At 57.0% G+C, this 26948-nt stretch overlaps 1 protein-coding gene across 1 annotated transcript in view; it reads left to right on the forward strand.

The window, feature by feature from the left end:
• Positions 1–26772, forward strand: part of SPNS2 (SPNS lysolipid transporter 2, sphingosine-1-phosphate) — a 32366-nt gene extending 5594 nt beyond the window's left edge. Inside the window, exons 2-13 of the mRNA XM_012929449.3 lie at positions 7740–7805; positions 16158–16294; positions 21036–21187; positions 21396–21462; positions 22656–22798; positions 22965–23117; positions 23213–23402; positions 23652–23717; positions 25100–25198; positions 25296–25459; positions 25841–25887; positions 26195–26772. Coding sequence (XP_012784903.3) covers positions 7740–7805; positions 16158–16294; positions 21036–21187; positions 21396–21462; positions 22656–22798; positions 22965–23117; positions 23213–23402; positions 23652–23717; positions 25100–25198; positions 25296–25459; positions 25841–25883 — 1280 coding nt within the window. The 3' untranslated portion in view covers positions 25884–25887; positions 26195–26772. The remainder of the gene's footprint in view (positions 1–7739; positions 7806–16157; positions 16295–21035; positions 21188–21395; positions 21463–22655; positions 22799–22964; positions 23118–23212; positions 23403–23651; positions 23718–25099; positions 25199–25295; positions 25460–25840; positions 25888–26194) is intronic.
• The last annotated feature ends 176 nt before the right edge of the window (positions 26773–26948 follow it).

Raw genomic sequence — 26948 nt, forward strand, 5'->3', positions numbered from 1 at the left:
TGTTGCCCCTTTGTCTTGAGCAGGGCATACAATGGATCTCCAGGAAGGAAACGAGAGGAAACGGCCAACCGCAGTCCCTGTCTGCCCAGTCCTTGGGCTGACAATGGGACTGTCCACCCCCAACCTGCGCAGAGTTTGGTTTATGTGAATTCAGGATGGCATGGGGTTGGGAGTGCTTTTCCCAGCCCTAGAGGTCAGGGGCCGGCCAACTTTGCCGTGTGACCTCTCAGGCCCTCTCTGATCTCGGATTCCATAACTGATGCTCTCGTCATCACACCATGAGGCTACGGGAGGCAGAGGCTGGGAGGCCGATAAGTGGAGTCCAGGAGAGTTAGGCATGGCTGAAGGCAGGCACATTTAGGGGACAGCAACAGATAAGCAGGGACAAGGCCTGAGCTGGAGCCCTGGCCTCCTGCAGCCCCACCCCCCCCCCCGTATGCTTTGCTCATGTGTACAACCAGACAGGCTTTTCGTGCTCGGCTGCTTATAGTTCCAGGGGGTTCTTTATGGCCCTTTCTTCACTGTTGTGCATGGAGTGGCAGAATGAGGCCCCAAGAGGCAAGGAGCTGGAGCAACTGTGTATACTCTGAAGGGGTTGTGCCTGGGGACACGAGGCCTTAATTGGTCACATAATTGTTTCTGGGACCCACATGAAGACAATTGGGGTGGGGGTTGGGCTGAGGTGGATCTCGGCCTCTGGAATGAGTTGCCGGGTAAAGGTAGTGCACGTTGGCCAGTTCCTGTCCCTCTGTCCCATTCACTTTTAGAATCTTAGTTTTCCATCTGGGAAGTGGAAACTGGATGCCCATGGTTTATGGGAGTGGCTTGGCGGGGAGAGGAACCCCATCTTCTCCCTGCCCTGCCTTGTCCTATGACACAGGCTGGGCTGTGCAGGCCACATTCTCTGTGGGTCAGGCTGAGGCTGTGGCCTCCTCGCCCTGGCCCCTTGGTGGTCTTTGGGAGTCCCTGGAACTAGCATGGGGTTGGGGAGGCTGAGCTGGGAAAACAGCGGCTGTGCAGAGCCCCCAAATTGCTAAGGCCGAGTCTGGTTCCGGGAAAGCCAGCCCCAAATGATAGACTAGGCGTGCAGTACTGAGGTCTAGCCCCACCCACCCTGGCATGGAGCCCTCGGGAAGAGGGAGGGCTTGCTGGGCTAGGGGCTGGGGGTGGTATGTCTCCAGAGCTGTTGGGGATCTGTGGGCACTGACTGACTCTCTGAGCTGGAGGCCCTGCAGAAGTTCCCGTTGGGCTGTCCTGGACTTCAGTGGCCCGGATGAGCAGGGTGCTGTAGGAACAGGGGCCTTGGGGCCTGGGGTGTAGGAAGGCACTCAGCAGGGAGCAAAGGTCTCCTGGGCTGCTTCTCACATGGGCACCCCGAAGCACAGGGCAGTGGCCGCACCTGGCCAATGGGGACAGGATCTTGCCCTGTGGAAGCTTATCCATGGAGAGAAGGGGAGGTAGAGGGCAGAGCCGGCGGGGCAGGGCTATAGCGTGCCGCCTAGAACCAGGCTCTCAGGCCTCTGTAATTACGGGGCAGGAACTGTAGCTCAGCGCTGGAGTGGGGTGAGACTCCTGGGGCGAGCCAGCTCTGAGGTCTCCACGTGGGGACCAGTGTCCCTTTGAGAAGGACTGGCTGCCGGCACACGCCCAGCTCTCTAGGCATCTGCCCCCATTTTCAAGAAAAAGAAAACAGATGGCGTTTCCTTATTGTTCTCAGCTAGGGCTGCTGCACACTGTCCCACAAATTGGTGCTCAGTGATCACATGCTATTTACTGGGTCCCTACTGTGTGCCAGGCAGTGCTCTGAACACTTCACATAGCTTCATTTACTATTTGTTTATTAAAAAAAAGATTTATTTTTATTTGAAAGGCAGACTGACAGAGAGAAGAAGAGAGAGATCTTCCATCTGCTGGTTCAATCCCCAAGTGGCCGCATTGGTTGGAGCTCAGCCGATGCAAAGCCAGGAATCAGGAGCCCCCTCCAGATCTCCCACGTGGGTGCAGGGTCCCAAGGGTTTGGGCCGTCTTCAACTGCTTTCCCAGGCCACAAGCAGGGAGCTGGATGGGAAGCGGAGCAGCCAAGACTTGAAGCAGAACCTGTATGGGATGTCATCACCAAAGGCAGAAGTCTAGCCTACTACACTACATTGCCAGCCCCAACAGATTAACCTACTTAAACCTCACGATAGCTATATGGGACAGATCTTAAAATTAAGCTATATTAGAGATGAAAAACTGGCACAGATAGGTGAAGTAATTGACCTGAGGTCGCACAGCAGGAGGGGAGAAAAGCCGGGATTTAAGCCCAGCTGGTCTGCTTCTGGCAAGGGGGCTCATGACAATTCAACTCAATGTCACCCTGCTTGGGCTGGGTGAAGGTGGTGTGACAGTGACTGTGCTTAGGTGGTACTGGGGCGGAGGGGGAGCCAACAGGGCACAGGTGGCCTGTGCCCGCTGACAAGGCAGGAAGGGGCTTACTATGCTACCCAGCCTGTGTATTTGAGGCTGGCCTGAGCCGAGGGCTCCCCAGGTCAGGGTGGGCTTCCTTGGGCATTTGGTTCCTGGTGAAGATTCTGTGAGGGCAGCAGGCTGGGCTGGAGGAGGGGGCAGGAGGCCTGTGGTGTGTAGGGTTCTGGAGGCCGAGGCAATCTTTTTAAATATTTATTTATTTATTTGAAGGTCAGAATTACAGAGACACAGAGAGAGAGAGATCATCCATATTTTGGTTCACTCCCCAGATGACCTCAATGACTAGGGCTGGGCTAGGCCAAAACAGGAGATTTTCAGGTCTCCCAGGTGAGTGCGGGAGCTCAAGCACTTGGGCCGTCTTCTGCTGCTTTCCCAGGTGCGTTAGCAGGGAGCTGGATCAGAAGTGGAACGGTCGGGACTTGAACTGATGCCCTCCCATGTGGCATGCTGACACACTTGCTGCTCCACACTCCTCCAAGGCTGACCTTAACAGGTGGAAATAGCCAGCTGAGAAAGAGGATGCTGCTGTGGTTGAGGCTTATTGACTGTGATGGGCAAGTCACAGAGGATACAGATTAGCTGGGCCCCAGAAATGCATTTGTAGGTTCCTGGATAGCAAGCAATTGTGCAGCGCCCAGGAGGGCTCCAGGAACCTGTATTTTCATGAGGCTGTTTGGGATTCCTGGGCAGTCCTGGGAACCATTGTTGTCCCCAGGCTGTTCGTCTACACTGGGTGACATGGAAACCCAGGGAGGTGAGTGGGCTCAGTGAGTGCTCTCCCTGTGCTGTGCTGTGTGTGTGTGTGTGTGTGTGTGTGTACAGGGCTGGGAGGAGAGCCGCATTGGGGTCTGGTCCCGGATGTCTCCCATGCCATGCCAGGAGTCTAGGGACAAACATGGAGCTGCAGGAGAGTCATGCTTGGGGAGCAAGCACAGGTATGGAGTCTTCTATGAGCACGGCCCTTGTCTGTCACCATGTCCCTGGGCTGGAAGCCTGGACTGGCAGAGTTTGAAGACCTTGAGGAAGGTTCTGAGGCCCACTGGGTCGACAGCTCCAGATCCTTGAATCTAAACCCATTTTGTGGTCTCTGGAGCCCCAACCAGGACCTTGAACTCGGCTGGAGACCCGAGAGTGTTTAGCAGATCAGACTTGGGGGATATGGATGGGCTGGTTGGGCTTGGAGGCCAGGGGATTGGGCAAGAAGCTGACTGGCTGGGCTCGGCACTGTGGCCTAGTGGCTAAGGTCCTCACCTTGATCCCATATGGCCGCTGATTCTAATCCCGGCAGCTCCACTTCTTCTCTATCTCTCCTCCTCTCAGTATATCTGGCTTTGTAATAAAAATAAAATAAATCTTTAAAAAAAAAAAAAAAAAAAAAGAAGCTGACTGGCTAAGGGGGATCCCTGGAGCGGAGAGAGGAGAGGAAGGGGGATGACTCCCAGTATTTGGCTTGGGCACTACTCTGGTGCCACTGAACTAGGGCCCCAGGAGGCTGGGGAAGCTGGGTGAGGAATATTGTGGGGAGTTGGTTTTAGGGGAATGGAAAAGAGGCCCCTTTCAGGAACTTCAGCTGTGCAGAGTGGAGCTGGGATACTGAGACACATGTGAGCGCACCAGGGGTCGAGGCTGACCGAGGGCTATATCCATGTGAGGCAGAGGGCAGGTAGCCCAGGGCAAGGGCACCCTTGCCTTGGACGTGAAGGGAGATGTCCAGGGTTCCTGGGAGTCATGTGACCATTGCTCAGAGTTTTCAGGTACTGTGGATATTCTGCAATGTTCTCTGTGGCCAGGTTATGCCTGTGGATTGCATTTGGAATGAGGTTGCCCGGAGAAGCTCCTGTGGTGGTTATGGGTTGGCTGGGGGCCCACAGTGTGGGTGTCCCACCTTTGCATGGCCCTGGGCTGGTAGGCTGGCAGGGGTGGACCTGGCCTGAGCTGTGGCTGGCTGCTGCTGCTGGGCATGAGGCCCATGCTGGGACCCACCAAACCTCAGCCTCCAGGAAGGAGGCTAAAAATAAGGTTGTGGTGAAGCAGGGAGAGGGGGTGGGGGCTGCGCCAGGCTGGAGCCCAGAGGAAAATCTGAGGCGCCCGGCAAGCGGCTGTGACACACACTTCCCATGCCAACTGCTAGCGGCCTCTCACCGTCCTGTGGCCACAGTCCCTGCCAGGGCAGGAAGAGGGGGGACATGCCTCACCCCGGGCCTCAGGGCCTGCAGGAAGCTCTGCTCCCTGGGAAGTTTCTTGGATTCAAGGCTAGGCTCCGAGTGAGATGGAGTGAGGTGGGGGCTGGGCATCCTCCTGAAGTCACTGTTGCCCACTACTTCCTAGGGACCTTGGACACCCATTGGAGTATAGAGGAACATGCTTCTCCCTTCCTGAGAGCTGTTTGTAGGAGAGGAAATCAGGGGAGTCTTCTGGGAGGCAGAGGTCAATGCTGGGGCTTGAAGTCACTGGAGAGGGCCCAGGTGTTTGGCAATGTGGTGATGATACCATTCCACGTTGGAGTGCCTGGTTTCAGTCCCAATTCCTCTCCTTCTGTGCCCTGGAGGCAGCAGGGGATGGCTCAAGTGCTTGGGCCCCTGCCACCTTCCTGGGAACTCCAGATGGAGTTGCAGACCCAGCCCTGGCTGTTGTGGGCATTTGGGTAGTGAACCAACAGACAGAAGATTCTCTCTCTCTGCTTTTCAAATAAGTAAATAAACATTGTGAAAGAAGGCATCCTTGGATGGCTGGGGTATTGTGGACATGGGTTGTCTTGTGCTGTCTGTCTCCATATGCTTTCCTTCCAATGTACATGTGGGGCTGTTCCTATGGTCCCCACCCTCCTTGGAGCTCTGAGTGGGGACCCTCCTGCCACCTCCCCTTCATCCTGTGAGCACTAGCACTCCGGAGATGGCTCACTACGTCCCTGGTGTGATGTGAAGAGACTTTCTCCCTTCCACCTGTGCGTCCACCCACAGTCATCGTGGACCAGCTGTAGGCTGGGACTAGAGCAAAGCATGTATGGGCCGCCTGGCGGAAGAGGCAGCTCTGGGTTCCGGCGGAGACCCAGGTGCTCTTGTGAAATGTCTGGCCATCTTCCTGTTTCCTGGCACACGGTGCCAGGAATCTTGACAGTCTCCCTAGTGAGGAGACTTCAGGGAAGCTTCAGGATGGGAGCTGGGCCCTGGGAGGGCCAATGCAGGAATGGAAAGATGGGTCATCCAAGCCTGTGCCCCAGCTTCTGTGGAGGGCCTGATGTTGGGTTGACCAAGGACCTAATGATGCTCTCAACCACCTGGATGTCACAGAGTCCGTCCGCACCAGCAAAGTGAAGGAATGGGGCTTGGGGGCTCTCAGAACATGGGGAGGCTATGGGGGCTTCTGGCCCTTTGTCCACATCTTGCCCCCACATGCTGCTCCAGCTGTGTCCTTCAAAATAAACCAGCAACTGTGACCTTAGAGGTCTATGAGCCACTCAAGCAAATGAGGTGTACGCCAGGCAGGGCACCCGGATTTGCAGCCAGTTGATCAGAAGTGTGGGGAGGATTGCCTGGGGCTTGCAACTGATGTCTGAGGTTGGAGGCAACACTGGGGGATTGACCCTTGCCTGGGGGTCTGACATTGCCTCCAGGTGGGTGGGGTCAGAGGACACCCAAGCAGGCTCCATGGCCCGGCTGCTTGCTTGTGGGGCAGGAAGGTGCCTCTGCCTTCACTGCCTCTGTGTTCATGCTGTGAGTGGGTAGTAGGAAGCAGCGGAGCGGGCTTCTCCATATTTTTGATCATGGCTTTCAACTCTCAGTGTGTGACATGTGACTCTGCATCTTTCTATGGGACAGAGAGGAGGGTCATAGATGCTGGCCCAGAGCCTAGCAGCAGTGCTGGAAGGTGGCAGGAACCAGGGCATGGGTGTTCCCAGGAGTGCATATCCATGCTCCTATGTGTCTTCCCGGTACAGGTGCTAACACAAAGAGGGGCCAGGGCTGTAGTGGTCTAAGACTACTGGCTTAGGAAGAGTGATGGGAGGGAAGAAATCAAGGAAGACTTTTTAAGAGAAGGTGTCTGCGTGGGCAGCTGGAGGGATTGGCCGAGCTGCACCTGTGACCTGTCTCCTCAGTGCTGGGAGCCACTGGGGACAGTGGCTATTAGAGAGAGGGAGGTGACCCCACAGTAGAAGAACTGGGGTGAGGATTGGGGAGCACATGTGGATGGCTGGCTGAGATGCAACCTCCAGGGGTCTCTGGGCCTCTGAGGCAGAGTTGGCCCATTGGGGGACCTGCTTAGTGGCTGTTCCACTGCAGGCGCAGGACCAGCTGTCTTCTGCCTTCAAGGCGAGGCCCTATCCCTCCACGGTGGTGGTTAAGTCATTAACGGGTGCTCACAGCCTCTTCATTACCGGTAATTATGGTGATCCACTCGGGGCTTTAACCAGGAGAGGCTGGCTCCTCTGGCTGGCAGGCTGCCGCTTCTGACCCAGTGTTCTGGAGGGGCGTTCAGCATCCCACTAGGGTCCATCAGCTCTGCCCAGCTGTCAGATTGGCCTCTCACACGGAGCTTGGAGGGTCCACTCCCAGCCCCCCCAACACACACTTCCCTTGGAGCCCATGGATGAACCTGCTATGTCTTAGTTTCCTCATCTGTCAAGTGGAGTAACAACAGCAGCCTTCCAGGCTATGTGAGAATTACATCTTTAATGCTCAGAACACAATGCATCATTCTCAAGATCAAGAGCTCTGGGAGCTCTCAAGGGCGTCCCACCCATGCCTGGGGAGAGCACCCCTCACCCCACCCCGTCCCTTTACCTAAGGATTCAAGTCTGGGGACTCACCTGCTTCCCCCTTGCATTCTGGCACCTACCACTGGCCAGTAGAGGTCTAGGTTATAATCCTGGGGTGCAGCTGGGGTGAGTGTGTGCATGTAAGTGTGTGCTTGCAAACATGTAAGAGAGCCAGTGTGTGCTGCTGCTCTGTGGGCAGAGTCCAAGTCAGGATTCAGGGCTCCACTGCTGATCTTGGGCCAGGGGAGATGGCTCCCTGTCTCTGCACCCCAGGCCTCTGTGGTGGCTGAGAGGTGGGACCCCAACTCTTTGATGAACTTGGGAGGGTTCTGGGAAATCCCAGAGGCATGGAAAGCCTTGGTAGGGTGGAGACCATGGCAGGGAGCGACTCTGTGGGTGGGTGGTATGGCCCACGATGGGCCCCACCAGGTAGGAAAGAGGGCTGTGCTGGGACAGGAGAAGGGGGCAGTGGGCATCCAACTTCACTGCTTAGTGTCCCTGTCTTCCTTCCCAGGCGTCCTTCTGGACATCCAGCAGCACTTTGGGGTCAAGGACAGAGGTGCTGGCTTGCTGCAGTCAGGTAAGTCCTCCCATCCTCAGGCCCTTGTCCCCCATACCCAACCTCATCCTGAGTGTTGGACACCTGCCATGGTCCCCTACACCTGGTGCTCCCTCTCTGAGTCTCCTCTTTTGTCCTTGAACACAAGAGCAATGACACCTGCCCCATGGGGCTGGGAGAGGCAACAGGAGTACAAGCCCAGGCTCAGATCTTTCCTTGGGGCCCCAGGGCTCCGTGGGGTTGTGGCCAATCACCAGGACGCACTCCCAGGCAGGTAGAAAGATCTTGTCAGCTGGGTGATGCTGGATGAAACTTGGTACCCTGTCTCTCCCACCCAGTCCCTCCAAGTTGTCAGCTCTGGGAACCGTCTCTTTGGGGACAAAGCAGGAAATGTCACCTTGTCAGTTCTAGAGCATGAATATCTGAGAAAAACAGTCCTGGGCTGAACTCTGCCTAAAGCCCCCTGGCCCTTTCTCCCCTTGAGGGCTGCTAACCTTCAGGGGGGCTGCTAGGCTCAGCACTGTCCAAGGCTCTGGGCCAGCATCTATGACCCTCCTCTCTGTCCCATAGAAAGATGCAGAGTCACATGTCACACACTGAGAGTTGAAAGCCACAATCAAAAATATGGAGAAGCCCGCTCCGCTGCTTCCTACTACCCATTGGCCCAGCCTGTTTGCCTTCCCTTCCAGGGACCACGTCTCTCCCCACATGGCCCTGGAGAACCTGAGTTTCTGGCTCCCTGGCTGTAAGTCCCACTTGCTGTACCCTCAGCTGGAGCCCTTGACCCTCGCCTTGCTGACTCCTACCCAGAGTCTGGTGTGGTTGAGAAGGACTGTGGTTGGCATTCTGTGAACCCCTGCCCCTGCTTGGCTCTCCCAGGAGGGAGGCGGGGATGCACTCCTGGCCAGGAACTTGCCTGACCTGTCTGGGTGGCATTCCAGGGTACACAATACCTCCGTGAGCTCATACAATGCCACAGTTATGGCCAAACAACCTGCTTGGTCCCAGATCCCAGACAGGGCTCAGAGTGAGGCGAGGTGATGGTTCTGGTACTGAGGCCTCACAAGTGAGCCTTGGTCAAGCCAGGTGTACCCCTGCCCTGCCCTAGCAGACTCTACCGCCCTTCTCCCACCCCACCAGCATACATACATACAGTCTGAGACAGGTGTCCTTAACTGCCTGGGCTCTGCAAATGCAACGAACAGCACTTAGAGTCTGTAAGATTGAGTTCAAGACAAATGAGTGCTCGCTTCGGCAGCACATATACTGAAATGAGGGCGTGGGAAACAGCAGGTGCAGGAGAGGGCTTGGCCAGCAGCCCTTGCCCTGTGTATGCTGTAGCCCCTGGAGATGCTAGGGCCCTGGCCCAAGCCAGACCCCCTCGGGTCCTGGCCTTGCTGGTGGATTTGAGCCAGGGTCTCTACTGAGCTGTGGTCCACACCACACAGCCTGCTGGGGCTGGTGAGTATCAGCCCAAGGCAGGTGTGAGGGTCACAGTGCCGTGTGGTTCCTGCCCTAGCTTGGCTGCCTGGCTCTTACATAGTGGTGGTGGTGGTGGGGAGTTGCACGAGACCGCTACAGGCACCCCCACATTAGCTGCGTTGGCTGAGGGGACAGAGGTCAAGAGGGGGCTGAGGTCTTGAGTGACAGTCACCAGCTTGGAGTAAAGAACTCAGCCCCTGCTACCTATTTGGCTTGGGGGGCCCTGGTGTTTAACTTCTCCCTGTCCCTGGGGTCTGCTGTGTGTCACTGTGAGAAACCAGCTCTCACCCTGTGACCTTTTGCATGCCACCTACCCTGGCACCGCTGTGATGGCTGCTAGCCAATCCTTAGCCATCCTGGCCAAGAAGCCAGGCGAGCTAGACCAGGATGTGACTCAGTGGGCAACTCAGTAAGTGGCCTAATTGGCCTGTGCCCCGGGCACCTATCTCTTCCCCAAGCCTGATAAGGTCAGAGTTGGGGTGGGGGGCGGGCGCCAGCCAGGTGTTGGTGCTTGCCCAGATCAAAGGGCCAGGGCTGGGAGCGGGGCTGCCTGCTTATTTGTGGGCACCGGGGGCTGCTGGGCTGGGAGACGGGGTGGGGGGTGACTGAAGTCAGGCTCAGGCATGCCCCTGCTGCTTGCCCCTGGCCCAGAGCAGGAGAGTGGCTGGGGGAGGGCCCCTTTACACTTGCTCTCAGATCATAGAAGTCATAGCCCAGCCTCTGAGGCAGCTCATGGCAGAGATACAGCAGTCTGTTTGCAGAAGACTGGGGGGATCCCCATGACTTACACCTTTTTTTTTGGTGGCAATTGCCACCAAACTTGCTGCTGGCCTGCTTCTGTTCTGCCCAGATTCTGTCCCTCCCCTGTGTCGATGCAAGCAGAGGATAACTGATGACATCGCCACCCAGGCACAGGGCACTGTGGGAGCCCAGGTGGAGGGCAGAGTGTGCACATGGCCTGGCTGGAGGCAGGTAGAGAAAATGTACCGCCCCCTGCCATGAGGGGGCATTGGAATGGGGACTTGGAAGGGTGAGCTAGAGCCTGATCCAGGGGAAGGACTTGCAGCCAATTGGACAGAGCGAGTAGTGTGAGACCCCTTTCCTGCTAAGCTGCATGCAGTTGGCCAAGCACTCCTGTTTGAATCATGTGACTGAGCTTGAAGGTGCCAGCTGTCAGGGACATCTCAGGTGCCAGAAACAAGGAGCTGGAAGAGAAGCCAGGAGACGCGGAGACCAGGTGTGTCTCTTAGAAGCTTGTTGCAGCGTCTCCAGTAAGAACATTTTTATCATGAGGCATTCCAGCGTAGGGAGAAAGTGCAGCAAATTTCCACAGATTCATCATGCAGGCTTATCGGGAGCCACTGTCTGGCCCAGCTCCCGGGCTTTGGGTGGCTTTGGGGTCTGGACTGAGCATGTCTGGGTCCTGGTGGCTCATGGGTGACTCAGTTTCCATCAGAGTTCAAGTCCCTAATTCCCTCAAAAATTTTTCTTTTCACTTATTTGCAGAGCAGGAAGACATACAAACACATGAACACACATAGACTGTTTGCTGGATTGCTCCCCAAATGCTGGTAGCAGCCAGGGCTGGACCAGGCCAAAGCTAGGGGTCTGGAACTCCATCCAGGTCTCCCACATGGATGCCGGGCTGAAATACTTGAGGCTGCCACATCAGGGAAGATGTAGGGGAAGTGGAGCTGGGACTTGAACCCAAGCACTCTGGTAAGAGAATGTGAGTGCTCCAAGATGTGTCTTAGCTGCCGTACCCAACACCCGGCCCTATGCACCTGCTTCTGAGCTGTGTCCTGGGGCTGGTGGGCAGTGTCCACTCAGATGGATTTCTCTTCTGTGGGAAGGACACTTCCTGTGGCTCTGGCTTTGTGTAAGCCTGGTTCCAGTCCCTGCTTATACAGGTCTGGGACTTCCAGTCTTTACCTGGTGTTTCCAGGGAGGCATTGGTGACACAGAGGACAGTTCCTGCTGAAGACAGAGTCCGTGAGAACCGGGCAGTTGGACCCCAAATAGTGGAAGGGCCTGCGGAACTGCAGATGTCAGACTCCTCTAAAGGTGCTTGGTTTTCCAAATTCCAAGGGGAAGAGTAACATCTATAAGATAAGAACAGCATGCGATGAGAAGAGAGCAGCAAGATGCTTAACAGAGCAAAGTTAGGAGTGAGAAATGCAAGCGTTAAGATGTTGGATAATTAGATGAGTTAGTGAGGCAGATAGACCCAATTGAGGAGAAAATTGGCAAGCAAGAGGGCGAGCTTGAGGAAGTCAGCGTAGCACAGCTTACAGCAGGACCAGCCAAAGTGGAGGTTGTGTTTCAGAGGCTGGGGCTGACCGTGGGCTGGCAGTGGGCAGGCGTGCAGGGAGGAGGCAGGACGCTGGGTGAGGTCCGAATGTGAGGGGCCTGAAGGCAGGAAGAAGCTTTTGGGTTCCATCTCGGGACTATGGGGAGCATGTGGTGGCTATGCCAAATGCGTACATGTGGGTGTTGGGGCTGATCGAGGGGGTCGCAGGGTGGAGCAGGCTGGAGGCTGCTCAGGGCTGGGGTTTGTGGGGGTCACAAGGCCTTACTGGGCTAGAGGGACAGAGGAAGAGCCAGCTCAAACTGAAACTAGACTGTGCCTCTGCATGGGAGCTGCGTCTCCTCCTGCCCTGGCTCTCATCCCTTCCTGGGCCAGTTCAGCGATGTCCCCTACAGAGCTGACCAGTTCCTGTGGCCGTCTCTGCCTGTTCACAGAGAGGGCCTAGAACCTCACCCCCACCGCACCCCAGGCCTAGATCCAAGCGGAGGGGGCTCCAGTCCTTCCTGTGGAATCTGGGCATGGTGGGTTGCCAGGAGGTAACATGGTCATCTGTTCTCTGTCCTCCCCGTGGATAGCAGAGCCCTACCTCAACCCACTTACACCCCCTGAGCATCCCCCTTGCCTCCAGCTCATGGAGGGTGAGGAGTTTTCACTCTGTGTGAAATAGTCCTGGCCCAGCCCATGCCACAGCTCTGTATAAGCTCTGCAAAGCCACAGAGTGGAGCCCAGGGCGCCCCAGTGTAGCCCTGACTCTCCTGCTACGGAACCTGTTTCTGGGGTTAAGCAGGCTACAGGCACAGAGCCCCTAATGAGGGCTGTTCTGAGCTTCAGGCTGTACTAGCCCACTGGGTTCTGTGATGACCTTGGGTGGTGGCATGACCCTTATGTGTGGTGGCCTGTACTCCCTCACAACATCCCCGGCCCCTGTGTTTCTGATGGCTTCCTGCCAGGTCTGGGAGAAATGATGGGAGGAGGAGGAAGTAGAGGGGAGTGGGTACCATGGCCTAAGTCCTTGCAGTGAGCAGGACTCTGGCTCCGCCCACCTGTCTGTCTCCAGCCCTGCCTCCCCTGCCCTGGCTCCCTGCCCTGCTGCTCCATTGTCCCAGACCTGTGGGCTCAGCAAGCGAGGGCTTCCCCACCCCCCAGCCACAGGATATTCTTGTGTGGGAATTGCTGGGAAAGCTACCGCCACCAAAATCAGAGGTGGGGCTACCAGATGCCCAGAAAGCTCTCCTCCGATAAACAAAGACCATGAGGTTGGGGGCTGTTGGGCTGGGGAAGCGTCTAGCCCAGGCCACCCGCCCCCTCCCGGCCTGGTCTGCTGTTTATTCCAACAGAGCTGCCTGCCGGCTGAGCTGGCCTGCACAGAGCCAGGCAGCATGGCTCCCCTGACCTCCAACCCAGGCAGGCCTTGCCATCGGCACCTAGGAGTGGTGGTCTTCCCACTCCTCCCCTGCCTGTGTCCCTGCCAACCCCCTGCCTGTGCCCTTCTCCAGGACTGAGAGAGGTCCCTGCTCCTATATGCCCTGACAGTGGGCTGCTCTCACCTGATCCTGAGTCCCTTTGTCCCCAAGGGCCAGGTGGCAGGCTAGGTTCCTGCCTGACTTGCTAGGACACGTTCTTCCATCTCTCAGGGTCTTGGTGAAACTCAAGTGAGCTAAAGGGGGACAGGTGCATGGTGATCTTGGCTAGGCTGGGGCCAGCAGGTAGGAATGTTTCCCCCCAGTGCTGGGTGCTTCTTGCCCCGGTGGAATGAGCAGGCAGGAAGCCAGGAAGATCTGTCCTTCTCCTCTGCAGGCTAGCTGGGGTCTGCCCCCTCTGTCCACCTGGGGGAAGCCTTTCTAAGGGCACTGCTTTGAGGGTGGGCAGTGCGTGCTGTGACTCCCCATGGTCCTCTGACTAAAAACCGAATCTGGTGCAGGTCTGTAGGACCCAGTGTCCCTTGATGACCTCGTCTTGCTCTGTTAGCTCCCTGCCCTGATGCAGCCTGCCCTGTCTCCCTGCCCCATGCCCAGAGTATCCTCAGCTCTCTCTGACTTCGGCAGCATCATCTGGGGCCTTCTCTCTTGGCTGTCTGGCAGTCTGAGATGTGACTGAGAGAGTGGACACTGGGGTCCACCTAACGGGGGTTGACATTCTGGCCCTACCGTGCTCACTGTTGCAACATCACTCCTCTTGACCCCCCAAAGGGACCCAGTGTGATGGGCTATGTGCATGTCAGGGTGCCTGTGAGTGTCTGGACTGTAATGTAGTTAAGTACCCCATAAATGCTAATTGCAGGTAGAGTGAACAATAAATGGTGTGCTTCTTTAGCGGCTGTATGGTATGGCTTATGAGACTTAGACTTGATGTTAATAGTTTGCCTTTGCTTGTTTTAAGCATTGGTATCATGGCAGACTCTTAGGTGTGCTTGCATATCACCACCTCCACGAAGCCTTCCTACACTCTCCTGGCAGGATCTGGGGCTCTCTGCTGGTTTTCCCCAACCCAGTGACTCTCTCTGCTCTATGGCCAGACAGCAGGCAGTCCCTTCTCAGACCAGCTTCTGTCCACTGGCCTCCCTCAACCCCTGGGCACAGACAGACACAAAGGAGATGGCTCATTTCTCCCCCGGAACCTGCGTGATCCTAGAGGAGATGAGATCTCTGTGCCCCCACATCCTGACAAGCCTGGACAGGTGCCACAGCAGGAATTCTCCTGGCTGGGCAGCAATGGCTCCCGCCTTAATGTCCACACTGCCTGGTGATGACCACAGCTGGCGGCGCTTAATGGGGCGTGACCTGGGCACCTTCCGGGCAGCACCAGGTCCAGTTCTCAGAGCAAGCGAGAGCTGCTATTTTTATCTTCCTCTGACACATGAGGAAGTTGGCAGCACGTGGGAGCCCGGCTTCTCCCGTAGATTGTTGAATTTTCAGGAATTGTGTGATCTGCTTATTAAACACAGCCATTGTTAAAGGCAAAATGATACAAACTTACCATTCAAACATTTACGAGAAAAACAAAGCTGATAGATAGATACTCCGGAGTCAGCCTTTAGCTATTGTCTGTGATCTTAAAGCTAGGGTGGAGGTTTTATCTGTAGGGTGGTGCTGCCGTGCAGGGCAGCAGGGTCCCCACGGTCACTGCTCTACAGCTGCTAGTCTAACAGAGGGCCCTCATCTGGTCCCCTCCATTCGTGTTTACCTCCCTCCTCTCTTGCCTCCTCTTCTCCCAGCCCCGCCTCCCCTGGGCTCTCTGGTTGTTTCAGGAGCAGTGTGGCCCAAGCACACAGCCTGCTGGTCAGAGGGCCACCCACAGCTGCCTTGTCGGCCTGCCTCTGCGTTTGTCTGGCCATCTGCCCGTTCTCTATGGGACAAAGGACGGCCTCGTTGCGTGACCTAGGGTCTACCGTGTCTTGCTCTGGGCCTCCTCCTCCTGCCTGGGACCGTCCACCACAGCCCCTGCTAGTGCTGGCTGTGACCTCCTTGGGCAGTCGTCTAAGACTTAGCAACCCTCCTGTTCTGAGAGAACAAAGCTGGGTCATGTCACTTCTTTGTTTGGCATCCCTTACTGTGTTCTTGCACTCACAGAAGCCACAGTTATCACAGAGGGTCATGAAGTCCTGCCCATCTGGCCTCCCCACCTGAGCTCTACTACAGCCACTTGGCCTCTTGGCTGTTCCGCAAATGTCCGTAGAACACTTCTGCCTCAGGACCCTAGAACTTGCTGTTCTGGCTCCAATCTTTGCATGATTTGTTTTCTTACCTCCTGCAGGTCTTTGCTGGAATGTCCCCCTCTTGGCCCTCTGTTTAGGCTTGCAACGTCTGCTGTATCCTACATATATATCCTGGTCCCGGGTCTGACCTTTCTCCCATCCTTAGCACTTAGCATTGTGTCATGTACTAAGTTACGGACTGACCAAGTGAAAGTTCCAGAGGGGAGGAATGCTTGTCTGCTTTGCTCACTGATGTATCCCAGACACCTGAAATGGTACTGGAAAGAAAAAAAAAAAAAGATTGTTGAATGAATAGGCAGCTGGATGGATGGAGAGCTGATAATGAATGAATGACAGGGGTTCTCCCTGTCAGGACAACACTGCAACCTGCCATGTGAATTGATGGGTGTGAGACCCTGGGTCCAGGGCCTGGTACTGCTTTGCTTGGCTGCCCTGCTTGGCTGTGTGACCCAGAGTGGATGGTTCCCCGTCTCTGAACCTCTTTCTCAGGTCTGTGAGAGCGGCAGTGTGGCACAGTGGATGGATTATTACAGGCCAGGCAGGGAGGCACATCCTCTGGGGTGGGGCGTCAGGTGGGCTGCTCTCTCTCCCTGCCTGTCTGCCCAGCTGGCAGGTGGGAAGAGGTGGAAAAAAGATACAGAGCCTCCTGCCTGGCGCCGGGCATGCAGGAAGCACCCAGGAAATAGGGGGCTCCCCAAAGCCCAGACAGGCCAAGCCTGCACAGGCAGGAGGAGATGTAGAATGGGATACCTTCAGCATCCCTGGCCAATGGGCTGACGGGGCTGAGCCTCGTCTCCAGATACTCAGCCTGCAGCTGGGCTGGCGGATACCCTCGGGGTGGTCCTCAGACTTTCCTCTCCCCGTGCAGTGTTCATCTGCAGCTTCATGGTAGCTGCCCCCATCTTTGGCTACCTGGGTGACCGCTTCAACAGAAAGGTGATCCTGAGCTGTGGCATCTTCTTCTGGTCGACCGTCACCTTCTGCAGCTCCTTCATCCCGCAGCAGGTGAGACCTGGCCCTTGGGGGTGGGGGTTAGGGGAGGTGCAGTAGCCAGGCTGCAACCTGTGTGGGTCTAGACCAGGGGGCGGGGTGGAGGTGCAGCTCTGTGGCCTGCATGTCAGTCAGCAATATCCTGGGGCAGGAAGGCAGGGGAACCCTCAGATATTTTCATCAACCAGCCTTGCAGGGTGGGTCTGCTCCATGGGACCTGCAGCCCCGGGCCACTTCCTAACTCAGCCTTTCTTCCTTTTGTGAAAAGAATGATCTTTTTCATTCTAATTCATTTCTTTTACTTGTATGTCAGAGCTATATAGAAAGGGAGAGATGGAGAGAGAGGTCTTCCATCTGCTGGTTTACTTCCCCAGATGGTTGCAATGGCCAGAGTTGGGCCAGTCAGAAATCGGGAGCCAGCTTTTCCAGGTCTGCCATGTGGGTGCAGGATTGCAAGAGATTTCAGCCATCGTCTACTGCTTTCCCAGGTCACAAGCAGGGAGTTGGATCGGAAGTAGAGCAACAGGAGCATGAGTCAATGACCATATGTAATGTTGGTGCTTGAAAGGGGAGGGTTAGCCCACTGCAGCACCATGCAGGACCTGATTTATTTCTTTGCTCATTGCACTTAAAAGGCAGAGAGACAGAGATCACAAGAGAGATTGCTCATGTTCAGGTTCACCTCCTCTCCCCTAGTATCTGCCATGGGTAGGGCTGGGCCAGGCTGAAGCCAGGAGCTCTAACATGGGTAAGCAGGTTTCTCATCTCACATGGGTGGCAGGATCTCCCCACATGGGTGGCAGGGACCTAAGAACCTGAGGCCTCACTGCTGCCTCCTGGGCATGAGCAGAAAGCAGAGTGGGCAGGATTTGAACTGGGCACTGGATCTGGGCTTCAAGAGTTCCCAGGGAGCATCCTAACTCCGGAACCATCCTGACTCTGAGCTGGGGAAGAAGTCTGGCCCAGGAGTGGGGACCCTGGGATTGAGTCCTGGCTGTCGTTCCCTGGCAGTGTGATCCCACGTGAGTTACTGGCCCTCTGTGGACCAGGTTTAGCTTGCTCTTTGAAGACCAGCCAGCTCCTTGCATGCTGGCTCCAGGTGCCTGGAAGGCAAATGCTGATTCACATAGAGGTTCCTCATTCGACTTCCACGGGTCTGCATTTCAATGGCCCAATCTGTGGCCTCCTTGGCTTTGTGATTTGAGGAAACTTCCCAACCCTCTCTGAGCTCCAGTTTCCTTACTGTCAGAACAGAGAGGCTGCCACTCAGCTCACAGGTCTCTTGTGACAATATTCAGACCCCAGCACGTGGCAGGTGTGTGACCAATGGTCATTCCTGGTCTGTCTGCTAAAGAGATGTGTTCCTGTGACGGGGGTGAGGTTCTCATCGTCAGGGGCAGGCAAGTGCACAGTGGACAGTCACGGCGAAGCTGCCGAGAGAGGTGGGGGAAGCCAGGGAGAGGACCAGGATGTGTCCTCCAGGCACTTGCTGTTAGGCTCTGTCATTTGGGGTACCCAGGCTTGAGGGTGGCAACACGTACAGCCCAAGTGCGCAGGATCCCCACTGAGGAGAGAGCAGTCTCTTGGGGAGGACTTCCTGGAGGAGGCAGTGTGTGAGCTGAGCAGGCAGGATTGAACTAAGTAACCTACCTTGGTGAAGACTGTGTGGGCAGTGTGTTGAGCTGCAGACAGAGGCAGCGCGTGGACTGCAGTCATGGAGAGCCTTGCATACTGGGTCGGGGGCCTGGGTGTCCTCCCAGGTCTGCTGAGCCCTGGGGGAGTCAGCAGAAGGACAGTGGCAGGAGTGGGGACCAGAGGAGGTCAGGAACGGCTTTCTGAAAAGTTTAGGCCCACCCCAGGGAGAGCCAGGTACAGCCTGGCGGCCACAGGAAAAAACAACTGATTGGACCAAAAGCATCCAGAGTCTCTTTGGCCGCCTCCTGTCCTTGGTCAGGACCCTGATTTCTGGCCCCTAGGTTAGCTTTTAGGACTGACTAATGAGTCCAGGACCATGAAGCCTGGGCTGGACTCCCTGCTGGGTTGGGGAGAGACACAAGAAGGCAGAGAGAGAAGCAGATGCTGTCCCCTACCCCACCCCCCACTGTGAATCCATCGATTCACGCAGTCGCAGTCCAAGTCCCATGGGAGTTTTTGGTGGCCCTTGGCAATGCGATTCTGCAGTTAATTTGGCAGGAAAGGCATCCAGGAACAGCCAAGAATACTGCAACATGTCACCATGGAAAGGGATTTGCCCAATCAGCTCTCCAAACACAGTTCTCCAACAGCTGGGGGAATAGACCGAGATCCAGAAACTGGGGTCCTGGTTTCTATGGGGATTTAGTGTAGGATGTTAGTTGAAGCTTAAAATAAGTGGTTTGGGACTGACTATCCATCCAGCGTGGTCTGGCTTTAAAGGCAGACTACAAAGATAAACGCCAGTTAGGTGACAGCAAAGCAAGCCACCAGCTCTACTAGTCCAGGACATTTGTGGAAATCAACAAGGAAAAGACCAAGAAGTCAAGTGCAAAGATGAACGGCAAGGGTGGTTATAGGAAATTCCAGGAGGGAATGCCCACGCGGTCCATAAGTCTCTCCTGCAATCGGTGAAATGCAAATTACATCAACAATGCTGTCCCATTTCACACTCGTTGGTTTGGCAGCAATTACAAAGGCTGACATAACCGAGTGTTATTAAAGCTGTGGGGAATCAGGACTCAAGTGCGGCTGGTGGGGGTGGAAATTGGTGGAGCCTCTTTGGGGGGCCAGAACAGAACAGCAGGCTTTTGTAGGATCCTCATGGTTCATACCCCACAGCCCAGCCTGTGACTTCCGGGGTGAGTCCTAAGGGAGGGAGTCCAGCTCCTGGATGTATGCCAGGGCACTTCAGCAAGTGCATAGAAAATGGAATGAAAAGTTTATTTTCCTGCAAAACATCTTTGAGATCCATGCACAGTTTTTTGTTATACTCCCTTTTTTTCCTTGAGCTCTTTGAGGACTTTTCATATGCATGGATTTTGAATTTGTTTTGGCACCAAACTCTTGATCTTTTAATTCTTTTTTTTTTTCTGGGAGCAAGCATTTAGTCTGACAGTTATGGTGTTGACATTCTACTGTGGAGTCCATTCTTTACTCCAGTTTCCGGCTAACATGGATACTGGCAGGGAGGCAGCAGTGATGGCTCAGGCGAGTGGCTTCCTGCCACCCACGTTGGGAGACCTGGATTGTGTGTCCAGATCTTAACGTTGACCCACCCCACGGTTTTCCTGGTGGGCATCTAGAGAGTGACCTAGCAGGTGGCAGCACCCCACCACCACGCACCCTGTTGCTCAAGCGAGCACAGTTTAAAAGTGGAATTGTATTTGCCACCAATGTTTTCAAGTACGCAATACAGTGCGTGCTGTGCTGGACCAAAAGGGAAAGTGATCTCTTGGACTGTGTCTGGACCCTCACAGGTGGATGCAGCATCTTTACTGCGGGTGCTGGACAATGAGGATCTGACCAGAATGTGTGTCGCCCGGCGTTGACGGCTTCTAACAAGGCAGAAATGCAGTGGCAGGGAGCGGGATGAGGTGGAGGACACAAGTTGTAAAAGACGCAGGGAGAGATTCTTTCAGACTCACTTGAGAGAAGCACACACAGGGTATGAAATGATGGTTGCTGGTATCTAAGTGGGCCACTCTCGGCAGAAGTGGCTTCCCAACCAACCACAGCCTGGCAGGTGCCTGGGGGTGGGCTGGGTGCTCACAGGAGACTGGCAGAGAGGGAGACACATCTTCCCCACCTCCACATGTAACAACAAGCATCAAATGTGAGATGGCTTGCATGATTTGGGGATGCAGGAGACTTTCCCGAACAACATGTGCAAGCCAGAAGCTGTGGAGCTGGCAATCCACGGGTTTGACAGCTTCCCATTCGGCCACCTGCAGCCTCTGGAGGGAAAAATGCTGCAAACAAAGAGGCCGGTGCACATTTAGGCTTGAACTGCTGAGGTGGAAGATGCTGAGAAACATGAATGTAAAAAACAAACAAACAAACAAACACCTAAAACAAAAAAAAAGCAAATGGCCCAATAGAAAAGCAGGCAGAAGCCATGGGTGGGCAGAAGATTCCTTGGGAAGGAAACAGGCGGGGAACTGAGTGAGAGGCAGGCAGTAGGGGAGCAGAGACCTGGGCCAGGGATGGATATGGGCAATGCTGGCCGGATGGGTGGCCAGGGTGAGGCCGGGGAAGGATAACCAGCCTGAGTTCTCAGGCCCCATTGCAGCTGGGCAGGCAGGGGCTGGGTTGGTGGTGGGGGGCAGGTTCACATCAAAGGGGCAGCCCCACCCTTCCCTGCTCAGCCAGGCTTTGTCCATTGATGTGGTAGTGATAGTGGGGAGGGGTTCAGCTCACTGGGCTGACTTACCTGCTCCCTGCTCCCTGGGGGGGTCTCACAGTGGGTATGTCTGTGTGTGGGGGTCAGATCCAGAGAGCAGGTACCCCTTTTGGAGGCAGGTCCAGGCTGTGATCCCAAGGCTGATGGGGACAGAGGCATCAGTTCAAGCCATACCACTGTTGACTTGGGAGAGGTCAGTGCCATGCTAGCACTGGCTAAATGTTCTTCAGACCCACTCTACAGAGGGGGCGCACCGAGGCCCAGGGAAGCCCGAGTTTGGATGTTGGATCCTGCAGGTGGGACCAGGAACAGATCAGAACCTAAGGCTGGGGAGGAGGAGGAGCGGGGCCTCCCCAGCATCGTCTTGCCTTGTGCCCGCAGTACTTCTGGCTGCTGGTCCTGTCCCGGGGGCTGGTGGGCATCGGCGAGGCCAGCTACTCCACTATTGCACCCACCATCATCGGCGATCTCTTCACCAAGAACACGCGCACACTCATGCTAACTGTCTTCTACTTTGCCATCCCACTGGGCAGGTAAGGAGTCCTCAGGGTGGGAAGACGGGCAAGGTCCCTCATCGTGCTGCCTATCCCTTGGGTCTGGCCCAGGCCGGTGCCACTGGCTGATTAAATATGCAGGCAGTTGGCCTTGGAGCTGCCCTCTGACCAGCAGGCAGTGTGGTGGGGCCAGGTGACCTGGCGTGTAGACTCAGCCTGGACTAACGTGGGTTGTGTTTCCCCACAGTGGCCTGGGCTACATCACCGGCTCCAGTGTGAAGCAGGCGGCTGGAGACTGGCACTGGGCCTTGCGGGTAAAGCCTGGGTCCCCTCCCATGAGGCCACCCTGACTCCAGCCCTAGCCAGGGTTTCCTAAAGAGTTAGCACAGGCCTGAGCCCAGCCAAGACAAGGGCTTCTTGCCCTGGCTCACTGTCAGTCTCCACTGAGGTGTCAGGGAGCTGGACCCAAGCCCACTGCTCTTGGCGTTGGGTGGATGAAGGATTCTCTCTGGACACAGGCAGATCAGGAAATTCCAGGACCACTCCCAGCCCTGGCACTGTGTTAGCCTGAGGCCGGGGCCAGACCTCTACATGGGGTAGCAGTGGTGGGGGGAGGTCCCTGGGGGGGGTCTGAAGCCACTTCCTGTCCCACCAGAGGCAGGTATGGGGCAGGTTACCAAGGCCTCAGGACAACACAGCAATCACAGGAAACAGAGATCCCCAGTCCCTCAGAGGAGCGGAAACTTAAGACAAAGTGTTTTTTCCTCAAAAGCAGGAAGGAAGCAGCCTCCGTGGAATTTGGGGGTGGGAGAGGACCTCCCCCAACCAGGGGTTCCCAGGAGGGTGGGGTGGGGTTAGATTTCACAAGGGGTGGAGTCTGGGACGGCCCTCTCCCATCCAGAGAGACCTACAGGCTGCAGAAACTCTGTCCCTGATGTGGAGCAGGACGTGGGGCCCCTGAGCTCTGTCCTGGTGAGATGTGTCTGCTCCATGAGCTGGGAGCTTGGTGCTTGGTCAATCCCTGCCCAGACCCCAGGCCGGGGAGCTTCCCAGCACCAGGTTACTTGGGCAGGACAAGCATCAGGCTCCTAGACCCTGGGGGGGTCACTGTTTCACGTGTCTGTCCACCCACTGACTGCCTTCATCTGTTCTCTGTCGTGAGTCCGTCTGTCTGTCCACCCGCCCTTCCATCCCTCCATCCACTCACCACTCATCTCTTCTGCCCTGCTCCCTTCGGCCACCCCTCCCGCCTCCCTTCTGCCTGTCAATCTTCCCAGGTCCTTTCCCTCTGGACAGTCTGCTTCCAGCCCTCCCCATAAGCCCTTTCCTGTCCTCAGCCCCAGGAACACTGCCCAATGGCCCCGTGGGGAAAGCTGAGTGGATGTCCACCCAGAGGAGATGCCCAGGGCTCGGAGAGGGCCTGGCATGCCCAGGGTGCTGCTGGTGCAGCAAGGTCATCACTGGCCTCGGTCCTGGTGTCCTCACCTCATGTTCCTTGGCCCACCAGGTGTCCCCCATCCTGGGCATGATCACAGGAACCCTGATCCTTGTGCTGGTCCCAGCCACCAAGAGGGGCCATGCAGACCAGCTTGGAGGGCAGCTCAAGGTTCGGACCTCATGGCTCCGGGACATGAGGGCCCTTGTCCGGAAGTGAGTGGCACCCAGGGGCTGGGTGGGAAGGGCTGGCCACCTTCATGGATCCTGGGAGGGAGGGCACTGCAGGACACTCTGTCCATCGGGGAGGGCATGGGGAGGGGCAGGGGAGGTGGCTGGAGGGCTACATTCAGTGTCATCACCCCGGCTCCTCCTTCCCCAGCCGTAGCTACGTCTTCTCGTCCCTTGCCACGTCGGCTGTGTCCTTCGCCACAGGCGCCCTGGGCATGTGGATCCCACTCTATCTGCACCGTGCCCAGGTCGTGCAGAAAACAGCAGAGACCTGCAGCAGCCCGCCCTGTGGGGCCAAAGACAGGTGGGCCAGTGGGCGGTGGCTCAGGAGACTAGATGGGACAGCCCCTGTGGCTCCCCCAGCCCCAACCTGTGCCCCTCTGTCCTCTGTCCCCACAGCCTCATCTTTGGGGCCATCACCTGCTTCACGGGTTTCCTGGGCGTGGTCACGGGTGCAGGAGCCACACGCTGGTGCCGCCTGCGGACGCAGCGAGCTGACCCGCTGGTGTGCGCCGTGGGCATGCTGGGCTCTGCCATCTTCATCTGCCTGATCTTTGTGGCCGCTAAAAGCAGCATCGTGGGTGCCTATGTGAGTGCAGTATGGAACTGCGCCAGACACGTCAGGCGGGGTGGCTCAGCTGGACCTGGCCGGTGGGGGGCAGTGTGGCTTCTGACCTCTGGCTGCCAGGTCCTGTGGTAGCAAGTCATGAAGTTTCTGGAGCCACTGCTTGTCCTGGTAGTGATGAGGGGAGGAGACGGGGAGGTGGGAAGCTTTGGGGGCAGGGCACTGGAAGGTGGAGGGGCCCCCAGTGATGGTGGCTCTGTCCTGTGGCGACAGATCTGTATCTTTGTTGGGGAGACCCTGCTGTTTTCTAACTGGGCCATCACCGCGGACATCCTCATGGTAAGCCAGGCAGGCCGAAGTGGCCTCGTGCCGACGGGGGCCTCATGGGGTGGAGGGTTGGGGGAGGCTGGAGGAGGTGGGACAGAGATCAGAGGTTTTGGGGTATGGATTGGGGCAAGCCCTGAGACGCTAGAGCTGAGCAGGCGGATGGGATGGGATGTGGGGGCTGGGCATGCCTCGAGGCTGTTTTGTGGCTGGGAGGCTGGCAGTGCCAGGCTGGCACGGAGGTGGTGCTGCCAGCCAAGTCTCCCCCCTCGCTGGGTGTCTGAGCCCCTACGGATTCGCCTCTCCCAGCTCCACCCTGGTCCCAGGCGAGCCTGCGGCTGGGCTGGGTGGACAGAGGCCGTCTTCACGGGGCCAACAAAGGGCTCCAGACCCACTAGCCGGGAACAAAGCGCTCTGTCTGACTGGGGATGGGAGCAGTGAGGGAGGAGCTGGAGGGGTTGGGGGCCAGCTTGTGGCAGTCTGGGGTGGATATGGCATTTGCTCCTGCCCTCCAGGGAGAAAGGCAGGGTGGCTGGAGGTGCTGCGCAGACAGGATTCCCTGGGGTCTGCCTGGAGCCAGCCAGAGGCAGGGGCAGAATAGGGTCACTACGCAGGCCCTGGGGTGAAGGGAGGAGCAAGTGTGTTGGTATCCAGTGCCCTTCCCCTTCCTCCACTGCAGTGTGTGGCAGCCCTGACAGCCACTTGACAGGGTCTGGGTCCCAGGGAAATCTGTCCCAGTTTATTAAGTATCACAGCCATGTGACTAATTAGTGCTGCAAATGGGGCCATGCTACCCCTTCAGACATCCCAAGAGAGTGCCCTGTGGGTACTGCTGCCCTTACATGCTGTCTGCAAAGGCATCTGCCCTGGATACATGTGGGGCTGGAGCTTGGGTAGAGAGGGCTGCTGCTTTAGAGCTGGGTCTGCAGCCCAGTGGTGTCTGGCATTAGGGGCTGGGGGCACTCAGGGACCTGTCCCCACCTTGCTGGCCTTTCTTAGGGAGAAAATCAAGAGGAGGCTTTAGCTTACGGGAGGTGTGGGTCAGAGGCAGTGTTCTAGTCCCGGAGCTGCCTGGGATGCTATGGATCTGTGGGCCTCCCTGTCTCTAGGCCCACGGCCAAGTGCACAGAGGAAGAGGGTGAGCTAGGTGCAAGGTGGCGGGAGCTTGGCCAAAGACCCGAGGCTCAAGGAGGCATGTGCTGAGGCTGCCCCAACTGGAGCCCGAGTGACCCCAAATGATTCTCCCCTTTACAGGATGGGGGTCCTCCAGGAGAGCTAGAGGGGGCAGAGCGCAGGATCCCTATAGAACCGAGGGCGGAGGGCAGGGCTGGGGGGTCCCTCCGTCTGGGCAGGGGTGAGCACTGGCTCCTCCATCCCTGACCCATGTCTCTCCACAGTACGTGGTCATCCCCACCCGTCGGGCCACTGCCGTGGCCTTGCAGAGCTTCACCTCCCACCTGCTGGGGGATGCGGGAAGCCCCTACCTCATTGGCTTTGTGAGTAGCCTGGCACGGGGAGTTTGGGCGGTGGTGGGTGTAACGGAGTTTCAGGATGGCAGAGGACATTCAGCTCTGATACCTCGCGTCCTCACAGATCTCCGACCTGATCCGCCAGAGCACCAAGGACTCCCCACTCTGGGAGTTCCTGAGCCTGGGCTATGCGCTCATGCTCTGCCCCTTCGTGGTGGTCCTGGGGGGCATGTTCTTCCTTGCCACTGCGCTCTTCTTCCTCAGCGACCGTGCCAAGGCCGAGCAGCAGTGAGTGGGGCCAGGGAATGGGAATGGGAAGCAGGGTGGGTGTCCAGTGGCAGCACCTTGGCCTCCTGGCTCACAAGCCCGTGTCATAGCCAGGCCAGCAGGTGCCACAGTTTTCTGTTGCAACTCATGGTTTTTGCAGCAGCACCCCCCAATCCCTTTGTTTCTTTCCCTCATGTTTTCTGACTTCTTTCTCCTCTTTTTTCTTCTCTCTCTCTCTCCTCCTCTCCCCACCCCTGGGCTCCCCCACCTCCCCCTGGGGCTGACGAGGTCCCTGCCCAGCACCTCCGCTCCGTCGGCCCCCATGATGCCACGTGCCAGAGCCGTGCCCGGGCCCAGCCCCCACTGATGCGCCATCCTGATCCCAGCCCGTCTCTCCCCCAGGGCGAACCAGCTAGCCATGCCACCTGCATCCATCAAAGTTTAAGGCGGTGAGTACTCTGGGAGGGAAGGGCTGGGCCAGAAGGGAAGGGGGCCAGAAGTTACTGACAGCTGTGGAAGCTGGAGCAGCCTCTTCCCGTAACCCTGTGGCCCCTCCTTGCTCCAAGGTCAGGGCTGCCCTCGCCAGGAACTCCCAGTTGTTTGGACTCTGTCCTCCCAAGTCCTCTTGAAGGTGCCAAGGGTCCACACCTACTTGGCTGTCCTTGGGGCCTGGGGGTGTCTAGCTTTCCAGTAAGGGATAGGGAAGACTTGGAGTGGCCCTGAACTGCCTCCTCTAACCTGCACCCCCTTCCCCAGGTGCTGCTGGGACCATGAGGACCCCACACTCCTACCTGCCGTGGGAGGACCTGCTGGGCTTTCCCAGGACCTCCTGCGGGCCCCATGGCTGGGCTCCAGCCCTGTTTGGCTGCGGACTGCCGAGTGGCCCTGGCTGCAAGAGCTCTCAGTTAACCGGGACAGTTATGTGTGCTGGAGCCACACGGCCGGGCGGACTGCTGGCTTTGTGTCTGGGTCCCAGGGCCCCTGGAGCCAAAGATGGCTTTCAGTGGGATCTTCAGGAGAGGCTGGCCTGCTGCCGGCCTCGGGCAAGTCCCTGCCCTCCCCGGAGCATGGGGCCAGGGGACTGGACTTCCCCATACCGATCGCCGGCCAAGGCACTCTGTGCAGATGGGAAGACACACAGGACCATGGAGCATACGGGGAAGGGCTGAGGGCCCAGGACCCAGGGTGGCGGTTCAGGTGCTGAGGCCTCCTACCCTGGCGCGGGAAGCTGGACTCTCAGCAGGCAAATGGAGCTAGTAAGTTGTCTCAGCTTCCCTGGCCAGCATTCAACCTACAGGTCCCCTGGGTAGGTGAAGCCCCAGTGGCAGCTATATACCCCCCAGACCCCAGGTGAGAGAAGTGTCCCCTGCCTGGCCTGTGGCATCAACAGCACCTTCCCTGTGCCCCACCAAATTGAGGCCGGGAGCCCCCCGCTTCCCCTAGGCTGAGCCAAACTTTTTCCAAGGGCAGGGCCCAGGGAACCATTTCCAGGATGGTCAGGACTCTGGCT

Source organism: Ochotona princeps, chromosome 17 (genome assembly GCF_030435755.1).
Source record: "Ochotona princeps isolate mOchPri1 chromosome 17, mOchPri1.hap1, whole genome shotgun sequence".
Lineage (NCBI taxonomy): Eukaryota > Metazoa > Chordata > Mammalia > Lagomorpha > Ochotonidae > Ochotona > Ochotona princeps.